The sequence below is a fragment of the Panulirus ornatus genome, chromosome 8 (assembly GCF_036320965.1).
Source record: "Panulirus ornatus isolate Po-2019 chromosome 8, ASM3632096v1, whole genome shotgun sequence".
In the NCBI taxonomy this organism is placed as follows: domain Eukaryota; kingdom Metazoa; phylum Arthropoda; class Malacostraca; order Decapoda; family Palinuridae; genus Panulirus; species Panulirus ornatus.
Window position 1 is genome coordinate 11,903,197 of NC_092231.1, and position 18,054 is coordinate 11,921,250.

Here is an 18,054-nt window from a genome sequence, read left to right on the forward strand (position 1 = left end):
ACAAAATTTACGAGAGACTGAAATAAAAATCGTCAATGGAAACAATCGTAAAATTTCAGGATCTTTGGATGGCTGAGAAAAAAAAAATATTCCAGAGCATGAGGACATGTTGAATATTGAAGATACGAATGTGAATGAGAGAGATGAGCCCCGAGAGCAGGGCTGGCTAACCACGAACATGCCAGTCACACTGAGGAAGTAAAGAGGTCAGTGTAACGTAACGCATCAGGACGTATAAGTGGTAGAGACATCGTACCGTATCGTATAAGGGCGTATACTTAGTAGGGATAGTGTGGCGTAATGCATCAGTACGTATAGGTAATAAGAGTCAGTGTAGCGTACCGTATTAGGGCGTATGAATAGCATGGACAGGTGTAGCATAACATACCTGGGCGTATAGACATCAGAGACGAGTGTAGCGTTACATACCTGGGCGTATAGATAGTAGAGACAGGTGTAGCGTAACATACCTGGGCGTATAGATAGTAGAGACAGGTGTAGCGTAACATACCTGGGCGTATAGATAGTAGAGACAGGTGTAGCGTAACATACCTGGGCGTATAGGTAGTAGAGACAGGTGTAGCGTAACATACCTGGGCGTATAGATAGTAGAGACAAGTGTAGCGTAACATACTTGAGCGTATAGGTAGTAGAGACAGGTGTAGCGTACCGCCCAGAGAGACAAGTGTAGCGTAACGCCCAGAGAGACAAGTGTAGCGTAACATACCTGGTCGTATAGGTAGTAGAGACAGGTGTAGCGTAACGTACCTGGGCGTATAGGTAGTAGAGGCAAGTGTAGCGTAACATACCTGAGCGTATAGGTAGTAGAGGCCGGCCTCCCTGACGGTGACGGTGCCACGGTCAAGCGGGTATTTGCGGTTGAGGCCGAGCTTGTCCATCCAACCGGCGGGCGACCACTCCTCGTGCGTGTCACCGCCGGTCGCGCCTGAGGAGCCACGGTGGCGGCAGAGAACAACACCCAAGGGACGAGGGGAAAGGTTTGGGGCGGGGGGGAATATGGACGGGAGAAGGATCCAGTGAGGGGATAAAACGGGGTCGGAATTATTGGGGAGGGGACGTGACACAGCAGGAGGCATAGGGAGAGGAAGGGATAATGATGAGGTCGGGGTGTCATAAGCCACGCACACAAGGGAGGAGAGAGAGAACGCATTAGTATGACTTATTCATCATGTGTTATGTTTTACACAGTAAACTGCAGGCGTTGTGTGTAAATGCAAGATTTACAAGTGTAAATTAGAAACACACTTGCACTGTCATAGTTTCTTAGAATGATGTATAGGTTGGGTATCCTAAGGAAATCTGCACTTACAGCATTGTTTTCTGTTACTTTGCATATATATATATATATATATATATATATATATATATATATATATATATATATATATATATATATATATATATATATATATATTCTTTTTTTTTTTCTTCCAAAAGAAGGAACAGAGAAGGGGCCCAGGTGAGGATATTCCCTCAAAGGCCCAGTCCTCTGTTCTTAACGCTACCTCGCTAACGCGGGAAATGGCAAATAGTTTGAAAAAAAGAAAATATATATATATGTATATATATATATTTATATATATGTGTGTGTGTGTGTGTGTGTGTCTGTGTGTGTGGAACATGAGAGATTTATCCTAGAAAATTAAAAGGAAAATAATGTACAAAGTGACTTAATACCAAAACTAATGTTGAGATTCCTAAAGCAACTGGCACAGAAAAGAAACATGTTGAGGTCTTTGGAGTTATTTCAGAGCAAAATTATGCAACATAATTTAAGAAGACGTCAAGAGTAAATCAAGGAACTGAAAAGACGCAGCACAGCCATGGTCGAATGTAGGCATAGGAGATTCATTAAATATGAAAATAACGAGCATTCAGAAAACAGATGAAGACCAGGGACGTGGAAGACTGGAAAAGATCAGGATAAATGATTTTGCTAACAATCTGCTTTACAATACGACAAATGTTTATGGAGAAAGAACAACACCGTACACTTTGTTACTCTCTCACAGCTGAGCCACAGTAGCACTAACAGGTCCCAGATTCTTCGGGTAGGTATGTCACAATTTGAGAAAGGTTTAATCCAATCGCACGTTGGTCTTGAGGCCCGTTCTCATAAAACCAAAGGCGGTTTTATGAATACCCCCATACGAACTCTGGGTGAAACGTGGGTTGGTGATACCGCAGAACTTTCCTCAGTGTCCTACGAAGGAAGGATTTAAAACGTGCTTCATGAGGAACGTTGGGAGCTCGGGGGAAGACCTGGGAATGAACTGAGGAAGATCTGGAGAGGACTTGTGGAAGACCTGAGGAAGATCTGGGGAAAACTTGGGACGGTTCGATGAAGAATCGGGAAAGAGTGGAGGACGGGCCGGAACGGCGTGGAAGATGAACTGGAGAGGACCTTGAGAAGACCTGTTTGTGCATTTTGTTCGTAATTCTTTCATAGCAAGACCGTGGCAGAGATAATGACAAGAGTAGTTTATGGAATGATGATGGGAGCGCAGCATAACGTGAGAGACTAGGGATCATTCTGAGTTGGCAAAGAGAGCAATAGAGGGTTTTAGGGGAAAGACGAGAGACACAACGAAAACCTGAGCGTAATTAGTGTGAACTAGAAGCTCATATGTTGATGGTTCAGGAGTGGCCAAAGAGCATGACATGATAATAAGCAGTAGAAGGAGCATCAGCTGATGAGTGAGGAGAATTACTTGACGATAAAGGAGCGTCGAGTGTGGCAAAGGAGGAGCTTGAACTGATGTTGAAAGACACAGAGCCCACGAGGCGGTGAGGAAAGCGTATGAGGCAGTGGTGTAAGAGCATTTGGAGCGTGTGTTGTGATGGCAGAGGGCCATAAGATGACAGCGGTGGAGTGCATGATGCTAGTGGTGAACGCCTGGAGGACTGAGGTACCGTGGCGGGAAGTCCTGTTGAACGGGGTGGCGACGAAGTGGGCGACGGTGACGGCGGACCTGCAACAGCGACGGCGACGTCCCTGCCTCGTACCGGGCCTCTTCTTCTTTCTGGACTCCAGCTGCGTACGTCACCAGGTTCCCGCAGGGGGTCGTCGGTAGGGGACATGGCCACAGTGGGAGCAAAGTCGGGTCACCCAGGTCCAATGAAGTTCACAGTTCAGCGGCCGATCAGAGTTGTCGAAGGCCAAGAAATGGCCAGGGGAGGAAAGAGAGAGAGAGAAAGAAATATATAAGTATATGTTGACTCCCTTCCCGTCAAGATGATCTAAAGGCTCTTTCATCTGTCATAAACACCATAATTACAAGTGTGTTACTTAATTCTCCCTTTAAACTTTGAAGTAGAGTCGCTCTTTACGTGAGTAATATCAGATTTTCTTGGGTTCCTTTTGGGGGAGTAAGATAGCAAAGGGAGTGGTAATCACATGTCTTCCACTTGCGATATAAATGTCTTTAACTCAGATATATGAATAGTACCTTACAGTTGCAAACACTGCAGCTAGTCTTTACTTGCGGAAAAAAACAAAAAAACTTACCATCAGGATATCAGAAAGATGAAACGTAACTACAAAAATGAACGACTCCTTGCACGTAACAGCTATCGTACTTTTTTTTTTTTTGTCATTACGTCATCGTAAAACAACTCCTACCTCGTCGGATTTTATGACCGGCGACTGGACTGCTCTCGTCACGAAGACTGGCTGCGCTGGGTCCTGTACTACCTTCTGCGGGGCCTGGGGCGTCACGCTGTTCCGGCCGGAGTAACCGTCGTGGCGGGAGGTGGCCTGGGGTTTGGGGAAGGAACACACAGCACACTCAACTAAGCGAGTGAGTTTGGCTAAACACGGGCAGGCAGGGCTCAGTGTGGAAGAGGGGAGAGGAGGAGTGATGGGCGAAAGGGATATATATATATATATATATATATATATATATATATATATATATATATATATATATATATATATATAGAGAGAGAGAGAGAGAGAGAGAGAGAGAGAGAGAGAGATGGGGAGACAGAGACAGAGAAGGTCTCAAGGAGACTGGGAAGGGGTTTCTGGTGTCAGAAGACACACACACACACACAGAACGTGCGGTTATAGTAATGACAATCCTCACCACACAAAAACCATTAGTAAATATGAGGAAAACCAGGTATTTCACTTTGAAATGATATACAGCACTCACTCCAACAACACGTGAAACTAATTCAACTACATCTATCAGCATCATTCACGGCACTGCATGGCAACAACAGAAAGCACAACCCATGCCGCTACACTTAGAGGTTCCGTCCGCTAGGACCACAGAGCACAATCACATGAGTAAGGGCATAACCAGGTTGATGCATCGTGTCTCCTGAAACACACTGCCTGTCATATCATCTCCGTGTAAGCCACACGGGTTTCCACCCCTTCAGCTTCAGCAGATGCATCGACTTGTTGCCCTTCGCCCAGCCTGTACAGTGCACTATGCCTGGAACATTATGGTTGCAAGAAGGGCGACTATGGGTTACTTCTGAGCTACGGGGTTGCATCTCCCTACCTATACCACTGCTGAATGAGATGGTTTAGCGTTTGATAAATGGTTGTGCGAATGGGAACCCAAGTCGATTCCGCCCATTGGCCAGTTGGATGAAAGGAGTTAATGAGATCTTAAGATTAGCATCAGCAGTATATAGCGATGAGGAGCCCATATATGGCTTACATTCAAACATTCGGTCTCATATCCACCGAGGAAGCCAGCCGCTGGACAACACACACACACACACACACACACACACACACACACACACACACACACACACACACACACACACAGGTATACTCCCCTCATACTTAAACGTATGAAATCGCATATACTCTTATATACAAAGTCAATATCTTAGTCTCATAATGATAAATCGGGAATATTCTGTTGGTCTCCGACGTGGGTCTGACACTAGAAGAGCCCATAGTATATCTTTTTTCTTTTTCTTCCCCACGACACAAGTAGCCTCTGTTTTGAATTCATGTCACCATATACAGGCGAGGTCATTTGTAGGACTCCCTTGCTTCTCTGTGGTCAAACTTCCACACATCAGATGCTCATAGTATTGCAGAGACTATATGATGGGACATGTGGTTCATACCACAATGGTAGGGACACAGACACACTGGTTCACACATGTTCATAAACACGATGGTAAGGACACACACCACACACACACACACACACACACACACACACACAGCACGAATATAAACTTTCTGTAATATACAAATAGTAATCAAAAAAGTAATCAAACGCACTAATATGTAAATACAAACATAATCGTGCACAAAAAGATACATGCATGTATACATATCAGTGAGCGAGCAAGAGACACATACGCATATATAAACACACACACATGAACGCACACATACGGAGACATACATACACACTTCTCAACGCGCATGTAGAGGAGAAAAAAGAAGAAAAAGAAAAACATACACATGCAATCACACACGTCAGGGGAAACCCTGGTAGTTATGAGGTAAGGACAACACTGGCGTACCGCAGGGTTCCCGTCTTTAGAACCAGTGTTCTTGATCTGCGTGAATGACTTGCCAGATGGATTGGATTTCTGCGTTTTGTACGTTTGCGGTTGAACCTTAGGTTCATGAGAGAGAGAGAGAGAGAGAGAGAGAGAGAGAGAGAGAGAGAGAGAGAGAGAGAGAGAGAGAGAGAGAGAGAGAGAGAGGATTGCATCATCATACAAGGGGACCTAAACAAATCCCCAGAGTTGGTCTGGTGGGTTGGTCGATGAAGGCCAACCCAAGGAAATTTGAGGTCATGAGATGGATGGTACACACAGTGAAAGAAGACCTCGATATGATTGTCATCGAGTGGGGAAATAAGCTTCGGGATTCTTTGTATAAGAAAGAATTTGGGAGTCGATATTATCCCTGATTTGTCACCGAAGTCCCATATTTTAAGGAACGAGCAGTCTTCTGGCAAACAGCAGAACAGCTTTCAAGAATATGATTAAGGATATATGTAGCAAGCTATTCATATCATACGTAAGGCCAAAGCTAGAAAATGCTTTTGAGGTCTGGTCACCGCACCTAAAGAAGCACAGAGAGGTGATAGAGGAGGTCCAGAGGAGGGTACCATAATGGGCTGTATCAGGAAATTGAAGAGAGCTGAGTTGCGGGGAACGGCTAGAGGCTCTGAATTCTCCCTCATGCATAAATTCAAGAAGTTGTATGACAGTAGAGAATGTTCAAGAGCGTAAGACTTCCTCCCCGTACGGTACTATTAAGTTCGTACAGTGAATTGGTAATGATTACACACACACACACACACACACACACACACACACACACACACACACACACACACACACACACACACACACAATGCATGTACATGTCCAAGTACATAGAAAGCCACGCATTTCAGAGCTGTTTTGTGTCCCATTTCTTCTTCAATCAGCTGTGAACAAACGCGACTTATAATAAGACACAGTACTGACTCTACCCACCAACAGTGATTACTTGTTAACAGGAAATATGAAATGTTAATATTTCCAGGGCTGAAATACCCAGAGCGTAAGCCTTTTATCGTTGCAAGTATGAGACAAATGAAACATACGTATACATAGCTCATTCCTTATACACAACATCACGTATACACATAATCCACGTAAACAGACAATAATACATAGAAAAAAGAATATATGCACATAAAGAGGCACTGACATACGCCTGTACAGACACGCATACATACATAAACATTATATATATATATATATATATATATATATATATATATATATATATATATATATATATATATATATATATATAGCATGTATTTGACTTGGGTACACGCACACACAGCTACGTGCCGCCACTACCTTCACAAGGGAATCGCGGAACAGGACAGGCACGCGGTTTGAGTTAGATTGGACTCGTGTCTTCTTCCGCTGCTGTACCCGTCTGCCGGTGCCGTGCAAACTCTGGGAAGGGTGACACAGTGAGCCAAGGTTATGTAGCAGGAGGCAAATAGGGCGTTACAGGGCCGTATTGGAGGCTGAAGCGGAGGGAGGTGTGTGTGTGTGTGTGTGTGGGAGAGCTGGAGCTGAATGGGTAAGGTTGGTTGGTGGACTGTGCGGTGATCGTGTTGTGGAGTAACAGATTTTTTTGTGTCTGGAATGGTTTTGGGTGAGGTTGGTTTATGCGAATGTGGGCGTGTTGGTGGAGCGTTGTATGGGCCAGGTATCGGGGGAAACGAGAAGCGAAAGGAGGCAAGTATAGGACTAGGAAGTGACCTGTGGATGGTTGGGTATTATCCTATGCTAGAGACCCAGGCTTCAGGATGATGAAGTTGGGGGACAGACGTGTCGAAGAGGAGGATTCCAGCGTCGGAGAGGAATGGGAGCGCTTGATAATAAGCGTAGGCGCGGGTAGGGTTTGAGGCATAGGTCTGGTTGGAGGCGAGGAGTGGCGTAGGCATGGGTAGGGTTGGAGGCGAGGAGTGGCGTAGGCATGGATTGGGTTGGAGGCTGAGGTCTGGTTGGAGGCGAAGAGTGGTAAGGGAGGGAGTTGAGGCCACATGTGGTGGTGTTAGTTATTGTGCAGAGACTGAGGTATGGGAGGACAGTAATATTATGCACAAAACGACAAAAAAAGGTGAAGTTCTCTACCCATGGAGGTATTGCCTGGTCTGTTTGGCGGAGTGGTATGCATGCATAGCATTACAATATACTGACATACAGGTGAAATATATCAGTGGACTGGTATATAATCTAATGTATGGAAAGTATATTGCTCATCCAGCGGTGTCCAAACCATCTGTCCTTCTCTGATGAAGACATTACAGAAAATTTCACCAAAGCTTTGACATCCCCGTAATGTTGACACATGACGATGAACATCAAGCTTGACATGAGAGTAAGAATTTATAATTTGATATGATAGAACTTATTTTATGATATCAAATAGTGATCGTCTCTCATGAAATGCCTTTTACATCTCTACACAAGCAATGTTGATCGACAGACAAATTACTCAGCTTTGTTCTTCGTAATTATAAGGACATTCACACGAACCTACAACTTTCCTCTTCACAGTACTAAAACCACACTATTACGCTTTACCCTTGGGATGAATAATGAGTTTAATTAATCATTGAGACGTAGGATAACTTCGTTATACTTAGTCTAAGAATGACCCTCTCCTCTGTGTTAAGAGGCCAGAAATTATGATTATATTTTACACTGGTGAGCAAAGATATAGAAAATCAAGTCACTCTGTACACCTCTGTGTCACAGGTCTTGTGATGCAGACTTTACATGTAACCTGGTGTGGCTCTTTAGAATCTAAGTGACACATTTTTTCTAATTTTCTCCTTTATCAAAATCTCTCGGCAAACACGGCTCTCGGACGTGCCATGATTTCGGTGACTCGTGAGTTTCTCCCAATGGCTTCATCTGGTTTGGACACCGCTGGGTCTATAAGGTAGCTGTCCCAGCACTACATTGGTTGAAAAATGGTTAAATTTTACTCGCCTTCTTGGCAAGTTACTACTGTTAAATATGGCACTGCAATGACCCAAAAGAACTTAAAACAAGGAATTCAAGGTTAAGTTCCAATATCCGAAAAAAAAAAAATAAGTTGCTTGTTAAATTTTTGAAAATAAGGCACCAGCAAGGTGTTAAAGAAAGTTTTCAAACCTACTTGAATGTTAACACTGAAATGGTTCAACACCCACAGCAAGGCATAGCAGATAGGATCTCTTTCCAAGACGATCCTACGTAAGAAAAACAACAAAAAGGAACTATAGCTATTTACGAGCGCTGGCGTCTCCGACATACCTTGGTCCTCGACCTTCTCTTCAACACCGCGGGGCGTCGCCTGCTCGGAGTAGGGAAGACCTCGACGAGGGCGTCGTCGTCGTCCTCTTGCACACGCGCCCTGGAGGAGAGGTGAGCGCCTGAGGAACGTGGATAGGGCTGGCGTCGTTTCTTAGTGCTCCACAGATTGGGTACTCTGGGGGGGTTGAGGTGAGGCGAGCCGTTAGTGTGACACTGGGAAACCCTCCCCTTCCTCCTCACACTAACTCTAAGGAAGGTTACGACATCGTAGACAGTTCAACACCCAAAGAGGAACCGACGAGGCTTTACTGTGAACAGTCCACACGTCCAGGGGGAGGAAGAATGTTCTCCCCTCTCCGTAAGGAGGAGGTATTAGTGGTTGAGGGTGAGATGTTCACTGTTCACTCTCGTTGGTGTTAATGAGTGAGGTGGGAAAGGCACTACTGGCATCAGTCTTGGGGGTTGGGGAAGAGTCTACTTGCAACACAGTTTTGGGTGGGGAGGGTCTTCTACTATGCCGGTGTTACGAAGCAAAGACCAATTCAACGTGTGAAATTCAGTGTATTAGGTAAAGCAAGGTGCTACGATGCCGTATAAAGAAGAATTAATGCTAGTTACTCTATAATCTATTTCATAAATCAGTCAGTTAATCAATCTATGCATCTATCTGGCTTAAAAGTATGTCTGTATAGATCAGTTTATTTCTCTCTCTATTTATCAGATCTATATTCATAATCATATTTTTTTTCTCTCTCTCTCTCTCTCTCTCTCTCTCTCTCTCTCTCTCTCTCTCTCTCTCTCTCTCTCTCTCTCTCTCTCTCTCTCTCTCTATATATATATATATATATATATATATGTATATATGTATATATTCCTAAACAAGTATTTTCGTTCATCAGGGTGTGGCATCAAATTTTCAAATCATAATATGAAGACTAGAATAGAGTACTATACATCAGTACCAACAAAAGTTTACACCAACAGAAAGCCATACTTTACAAGGAAAGAAATATATATATGTATATATATATATATATATATATATATATATATATATATATATATATATATATATATATATATATACATATATATATATATCGGCAAGCTCCGAGGGAAGGATGAACACCTGGGTTGCTTGTAGACCGACGTTTAGGATTCGAACCCATGTGGATCTGACCCCAGGCTGGCCCGTAATGACTCGTGGTCAGTAATGCTAACCACTTCACCCATGTATGTGTGTGTGTGTGTGTGTGCGCACAAGCGCATATTGGGGCATTACATCAGATTGTGTCGGAACCACACCAATGATTATATCGCTCCTCACCTCCAGTATCACGTCGCAACCGACGCTGTATATGGAGTACTGACCATCGCGAGCCAAAATGCAGACGTTGGAAAGAAGAGATGGCGAACTGACAGTCAGTAGAGTGTGAATATTGCCGAGGTGGCTTTGTTGATTTGGTTCAGGCTCAGATAATGATCAGAGCAGATCGTGTTCTCTATACAATGGATGTATGCTGTAGACACTGATGTATGTATACAGGATGTATTTATGTATTTACAAATACGGCTTACTTATGAAAGAAGTAAACTTAAAAAAGACTTATATTAAGAACAAAAGACGATACAGATAAATCTTGTGCACCTGAAAGAAGGTTAACACGTGAACAAATTTCACACGAAAAAAAGTATAGAGAAAATGACGTTCACAGTAATGCTGTATAAAGTAAACATGTTCAAATACTTGGGTACATGGCAACCGACGCTCACTTAACGAATTAAATTACATAGAAACACACACCACAAAGACCCACTGTCCAAGGGAGGTGGGCTGTCCTTAATACTGCTAAAGAGAGATGCCAATCCCCTTAGGAAATAGTAGAAGGAATGGACAGTAAAGGAAAGACTCTTTCCCCCTCTTCATTCCCTCCGGCAACACGCCGGACGGGAAACAGGTAGGAAAAATACCTTGCAGGATTGAGTAAGTAGCAGCAGCAATAGACATATAGGAATAGCAGATAGACACAAGATCAGATGATGGGAGACGGCGCAAGAGTGCTGCGTTAACCACTGCTAAGAACAGAGTGGTTCATTAACTGTCCTGGATGACACAGGGCGATTCTGTACGAGGCTGAGGGCATCAGTGTTTACAAAGGAAAGGCTCAGTGTTAAGCCATGAAAAGTTGAGTGCAATTCAATTGACTTCATATATATATATATATATATATATATATATATATATATATATATATATATATATATATATATATATATATATATATGACTTCCAATCTCTCTATATCTCATTCCCGGATATGACATATCTATCGTCACCAAGGTCAAAAGGTCAGCGGAGTGTGGGGTCTAATGCGTCATGCGTTATGCGTCATGTGTGGTGCGTGTTGTGTTCCATGGGGTGACATCATGGGGGGATCAGCTGACATTATAGAGATCAGCTGACGCCAGCGGATAGATATCCCACTCATGGGGCAGTCATTTGTCTCGCTCCGACCGCGCTGATGAGCTGGCCCGGGTTCCGGTTTCATGTTGCGGAGGTGGAGGGAGGAGGGTTGAGGCAGCGAGATATGGTTAGTGTTGAGGTTTTTGGACTGATTGGAAGGGTACGACGGTGTGTGCCTTAGAGAGAGAGGGGGAGGAGTGAGACGTATTGTGAAAGGGGCGGACAAAAATGAAATTGGCACATGAACACCCACCGACACTTGGGGAAATAATGGTGAATACAAGAAACAGTTTTTCTGAACTGAATTGAAGGGCTTTCGTATACGTCATTTTGTGTAACGATGTCAAAGATGTAGGTTCTTCGGATATTTCGAAATTCTTTTTCGTAGTTCTAGAAATAAATACATTTCACGACGTAAGATTTCATAGTTGGCTTCTATAACGATAGAAAGTGCTTTGTGTTCATTGTTTGTGTACCACTAAGTGTACGATGGCATTTGCTGTTTCGTCGCTTCTTTTCTTGTTGATTTCTGTACCGTTTGACTGACAGTGATTCCATGTCTTATTAGGTATCCCATTCAGTATTGTGTGTGTTCTCATTGGTTTGTACCCGTCACGCTCACATAAAACCGTTCCTTGCTCGGGCTTAACATTTTAAGATAACTTTTTTTTTTTAAATCATTTCTTTTAATTCGTCTTTCTCTGGGGTGAAGGAAGGATAGGAGTTATCTACTGATGTGGATGTAAACCTCTGGAGCTTATCTCAGTTGGTTTACCATATGATCAATTATCTACCAATCCCTAATTCCCCAAGACTCGACTTGAAAGTTTACCGATATAAGACATGACACATTCATGGACACGTCCTCGCCATCTTGTAATTGTTCCGTTATTGTTGATGTAATAACGTTAAATTCATACCTGCCTTTTCCATGGGACGTTCAAACGCCTTCATGTCTCCTCCGTTCATTAAAGAGGGGCAGTTAAAACTGGACACAGTACCATTTGATCTGGGTTGATCCTTTCATAAACTCGAACGGTGTTTACGTTCGTCTTTCACGACGCCCTCATCGCTTTATGTGATGTTTTAAATAACAAGTTCCAATCCCCTTCTTAAGGTGACATCGAAAGCAGTGCATTACAAAAGAAAAAAAAAAATGTTCTTTGCGCTTGTGTTTGAATCCATCCAGACGAGACGGAGCGATCTGATTCCCTTTACCTGCCCTTGTTTAAATATGATAAAGGGTTCCGTGGAGAAATACCATCTCTTGAGAGATCTTCAGATCGCTCTTTGATTGTGTATGGATCCATCGAAATGAGACTTGGGAGGAAGGTTCCTTGCAAGATCTCCCACAGAATGATGCATTGGAGCAACGGAAAAAAAAAAAGAGAGGAATGAACTCAGGACGAATTAATTGTCTTAAAGCTGGATAAAGTGGTACAAGCTCACAGAAATGCTATAATAGACTCGCCCCAAAACGATCACCATAAAGTGAGATAAGAAACGCTCTTTTAAGGATGATAAAAGCCTCCACAAAAACGCTATATAGTGAACCACATAAAATATAAAAATGAAAAATATGAAAAATTCGACAAGATTGACATCAAATATACCTCATAGAAAAAAAAAATTATAGGGGAAGTCGGAGTCGCCTCTAAAATCTGATCTGTAATCATCTGGAAACCATTAAAAAGCACCTGCTTTGGTCTCGGGTAGCTGGGAGTCGGGTTGCAGTGGCGTACTTCTTCACTCGGTTTATCTACACGGTTCAGCCGTGCCGCCCGTAGCTCCTGCCCAACACACTGTATAATCACTTCCCCCCACCACCTCACCCTCTCTTCCCCCCTTTTCCTTCCCTCACCACCCCTCCACCGTAACCTCCTATCCCTGAAACCTAAGACAGCCATCCCCTCCCTCGCTGTACCCTACCGGAAACACTTGTTGTTCACAAAACATTATCATGAGAATGATTACCCATTGTATGTAAAACATTCAGAGATAGATTATGTACACACACACACACACACACACACACACACACACACACACACACACACACACACACACATACACACATAGTGGTTGGGGTGCGTGTGTATTTACGTGCACATATAGGAGTAAAGACATAATACATATATGCATGGATAAGAGACAGGCAACACAAGTGCTCAAACTCTCATCTCATGATACACATATGATAATCACACACACACACACACACACACACACACACACACAGAGCCTGAAAACTCAAAACGCTAATGATGATCCCATATACGTGCGTGTCCATATAAATTCTCTTCCTGTTTCTTCTGGCCTGTCTTTCGTCGGTATCGAGGAAGGGAGAAGCGTAGAGAGGAGCGCATGAGAAGGAGAGATTCAGATGAGCCCTGATGGTCTCTGACGTGGCTTATCTGCCGGCATGATCTTGAGTTTAGAGGATAGTAAAACACAGGAGGAAGGAAAGGGCGGTAGGTAATGGGAGAGAGGGTTGGAAGAGGGCAAAGAGGTGCTTTGAGAAGGGGAATGGTGCTAGGAGAAGGGGGTGATGGGGTTGAGGGCTGGGGCTGTGGATGAAGGGGATAGTCAAAGGCCAGACATCATCCTCCCCTAGGGAGGAGCGCCAGTGCAGGTAACATCGGCCTGGCGCCGACACCTGCCACGGCGCGTCATGGGAGAGGCGCCGGGATTATTCCCCCATCCCCCCCTGGCGGTGGCGGGGCGTAGAAAGGTGGGTGTTAGGGCAGAGCGGGGGAGCGGCCGTGGGCGGAACCTCCCCCCTGAGTGACGGACCGAGGCGCCAGAGAGAGAGAGAGAGAGAGAGAGAGAGAGAGGGAGAGAGAGAGAGAGAGAGAGAGAGAGAGTTATGGAAGGGTGACCCTGAGGTGAGGCTTTAGGTAACCGTGAAGGGACCAGAGGGCTGTGGAGCAGGAGGGGGAGGGAATGTGGCAAAGAGAATGAAAATAAGCAATACCTACCACAGGGGAAAAAGGGAAAGGTAAGCAGCCGTGAGGTATTTTAAGAAAAGGGTTGATACGGAGGGAAGAAATACCGTCAAGGAGAGGGTCTGGTCAGAGGTGAAAGAGAGGTAGAAATAGAGACGAAGGAAGAGAAAGCAGACGAGGTGAGAGAACTGGTTACAAAGAAACGGAGGAGAGAGAGAAGACTAGTAACACACACACACACACATACACACACACACACACACACACACACATATATATATATATATATATATATATATATATATATATATATATATATATATATATATATATATATATATATTGGAAAGGATCACAATTTTGCGCGTGATCAAGTATATTCCTATGAGTCCACTGGGAAAATAGAACACTATAAGTTCCCAAGTGCACTTTCGTGTAATATTCACATCATCAGGGGAGATACAAGAAAGAAATGTAACAGTCAGTTGATGTGCAGCGAAAAGACGTGGCTGGGACGCCATTTGGTAAACAAGTCTGTCTTGGACAGTCACTTGTTTACCAAATGGCGTCCTGGCTACGTCTCTTCGTTGTATATCAGCTGACTTTTATTTCTTTCCTGTATCTCTCCTGATGATGTGATTATTACACGAAAGTGCACTTGGGAACTTGTCGTGTTTCATTTTCCCCGTGGACTCATAGGAATAAATATATATGCACAAACCTATACTCTTTCTTGCGTCCATCAGGTTGTAAATCACAAAGTTCGCCTTCCTCTAGTTTAAAAGCTCTGGGAAAATAGAACTGTTTATCTTTTCGTAACTGACGCAGTAAATAGCCTTCAGAACTCTGGCATAAGTTCTAGGAAGTCTATCCTTCCTTTGACTGATGCGCCTTAAGATTCTCTCTTAGTTGATCGGGTTACTGTTGCGTCTTGAATGAACTTGAGGCTAAGTTGGATCGAAAGTTGATATTTATCTGAATATTTAGTTTCATCGCTAATATCTTTCTCAGACTAATAGAGTTTATATATATATATATATATATATATATATATATATATATATATATATATATATATATATATATATATATATATATATATTTTCAACGGTATCATCACGTAATCCCTTCCTATATCTTTTTCTTAATATCGTTCTTTTCCAGCTCTTGAGTTTCAAATCATTTCTGTTCAACCCCAAAGGGTGAAGATGTTGTATAAGAGCCACAACAATTTTACTAGCAAGCAGCTTTACTGTATCTACAGGGGTCTCATTGGGAGATGCTCTTCTTCTTCTTCTTCCCTCTTTCTTAGCCAGCGTAGAATGGAGAGCCTTCCGATTTATTAAGAGCTCCTGTTGCAGTTTCTTAAAAAAAGATACTTTATGTCTACTGCGACGTTGCTGTCCTTGTCTCTGTGCTACATGTGTTGCTTCGGTCACTGCTCTCATGAGCTGTCCGGGTTTGTCCCAGCATTCGTGAATTGGATCGGCAGCAAGAGTCTGGCTACTTGTTAACAATAGCTTCAGTGTGAAGACCAGCCACACATGAAATGACTCTTGTGGCAACTCCTACATAAAGCGTACTCACCCCTCTCTCCAGAACTCTTGCATTAAACTTTCTCACCATCCCATCCATACCAACCTTCACTTGGAACCATTCACTATCCTCTCTTCCTACTCGTACATATATCTTACATCCTAGATGAAAATTTCTTACTGCTTCTAGCAGCGTTCCTTCCACAAGGCATCTCTTATAAACCCTCACATATGCTTTCCTCATATTCATAAACGCCACATGCAAATCCTTTTGTGTCTAGAGATATTTCTTACACACATTCTTTAAAGCAAATGCCTGATCCGCACATCCTCTCCCACTTTTGAAACCAGACTGTTACTTCCCGGTCTGGTGCTCCACACATGCCTTCTCCCTCTCATTCACTCCGTTTCCATTAAACTTGCCACGTAAACTCAACAAACTTATACCTTGACTTTATACATAGGCATTGTACATGCATTCCGCCAATCCTCAGGCACCTTACGATGATATATATATATATATATATATATATATATATATATATATATATATATATATATATATATATATACAGAGATAGCGGGAGACAAAAAGAGAGAAAGAGAAAAAAAAGACAAACATCGACACACACACAAAAAATTAATCGAAGAATCTCGCAAAGAAAAAGATGTCAGATGCAGCACCAGTAACGTAATATAAGCCATTAAAGGTTATATTATGTCAGAGATAACCGGCTGATCCGTAAGGCTATTAGTGCTGGCCCCACAAGAGCCACCATCACAGCTAATTGGAGAAGATATATGTATATACACAGGCGTTGAGGACTTCGTAAATGTATTCTGTTAGTGATACTTATATGATCTTCGATTCGCAGTCGTGTTGTAATCCTGAGTGGATGAATTTGATCAGAAGGGGATTGGGGAGGATGAGAGAGAATTCGTACAGCTGGGATCTATTTATATATATATATATATATATATATATATATATATATAGCGAAACCAATGATGTTACTAATGAGAGCAAGATGATAAGACATTCACAAAATGGCATATGTAAAGCTATCGCACGGAGAAGGATGCAGACTTGTACCTAAACAGTATAAGTCCGTCAGTTTGATTTCATACGTGATATAAAGTCTTTTGGGAGTGATGATATAAAAAAAAGGTTCATACTAGAATACCCGATCATGAACAAATCTGTACACGAGTACTGATTTGTACCAGGAGTAGGTATTAGAGACCCAATCATAACCTCATCACATAATCATAGTTGATACGTTGATACAAGGAAAGAGAATGAGCGATGCAGACCATAGATTTGTACCGGAGAAAACAGCTAAACATGACGTTAAGGGAGAATTATTAACGAACCAAAACATCATTACGTGGTAAAGAAAGAAGAGAGAACTAAGTGGACTGAGCAAGCAGATTTCCCTAATGAGAAGACATCTTATGTGTTCTCCATTACCGAAGTCAACACCCTCAATATCTCGTTAAATTACAACCCAAATTCATCATTCCCGGTCCTCGCCTTGTTCTGTGAAAGTTATGCGGTTTTACTAAACCCTACATGGACATTTTCAGCTCCAAAGGCTCTTGACAGATTGGTAATGTAAGACACTACATAGCATCACCGTCTTGAGTGATGTCCTGATGGACACAGCCGCTAGATGTACGTAAGGGGGATGACCTGTGGACCATTGTAATCGCTGTCCACACCACAGGTCTCCCGGATTCATCGCACTCCAAACCGTCCTCAGCAGAGCCGGACCATCACCAACCACTTCACCATTAACCGAACCAAGATCATTGGTCATTGTAAGTTAACCTGGCCGCCAACCATGTCCCACCATCATACTGTCCGAGTCAACCCACAGCCCCGAAGGTTCTTCAATCCACGAAAGCTTCTCGGTGTCGCTTTGGACGACAGGCTGAGCTGGATGGATCATACGAGCCACCTCGTGAAATCATCCGGATCTCGTCTCTACGTTCTTCAAGTCACTTGGACTCCCTTCACTCGAACTCGGGAATGCCAAGGCTTATCATATTCTTCCTAAATTCGCCTAAACAACCATCACCCCATGCCTCCTTCCCCTCATCCGCTGATTAGCAGCAAAAGTTCAGAAAATGACGAGTAATCATCCTCGATCCTTCTTTGGACAATCTCAGTCGAGATGTGCTGCTCGCACCTCACCTTTTTCGACTCCTCAGCCATCACCCATGACCTGCACAACACCTGCCATCATAACCAGCAATCCAAGGTCCCTCGTTTCAG

General features: G+C 43.2%; 1 protein-coding gene across 6 annotated transcripts in view; it reads right to left on the minus strand.

Annotated features, from left to right (window-relative positions):
- Positions 1–18,054, minus strand: part of egr (TNF superfamily member 12 eiger) — a 284,864-nt gene that overhangs the window by 9,204 nt on the left and 257,606 nt on the right. For 2 of the 6 annotated variants that reach the window (XM_071664134.1, XM_071664135.1), the window contains 5 exons: positions 8,833–8,932; positions 6,874–6,975; positions 3,644–3,778; positions 2,935–3,055; positions 810–946 (listed from right to left, as the gene is read on the minus strand). In XM_071664134.1, coding sequence (XP_071520235.1) covers positions 810–946; positions 2,935–3,055; positions 3,644–3,778; positions 6,874–6,975; positions 8,833–8,932 — 595 coding nt within the window. Of the gene's footprint in view, positions 1–809; positions 947–2,934; positions 3,056–3,643; positions 3,779–6,873; positions 6,976–8,832; positions 9,008–18,054 lie in introns of all 6 variants that reach the window. The other 4 variants (XM_071664137.1, XM_071664138.1, XM_071664133.1 and 1 more) reach the window with 3 other exon arrangements.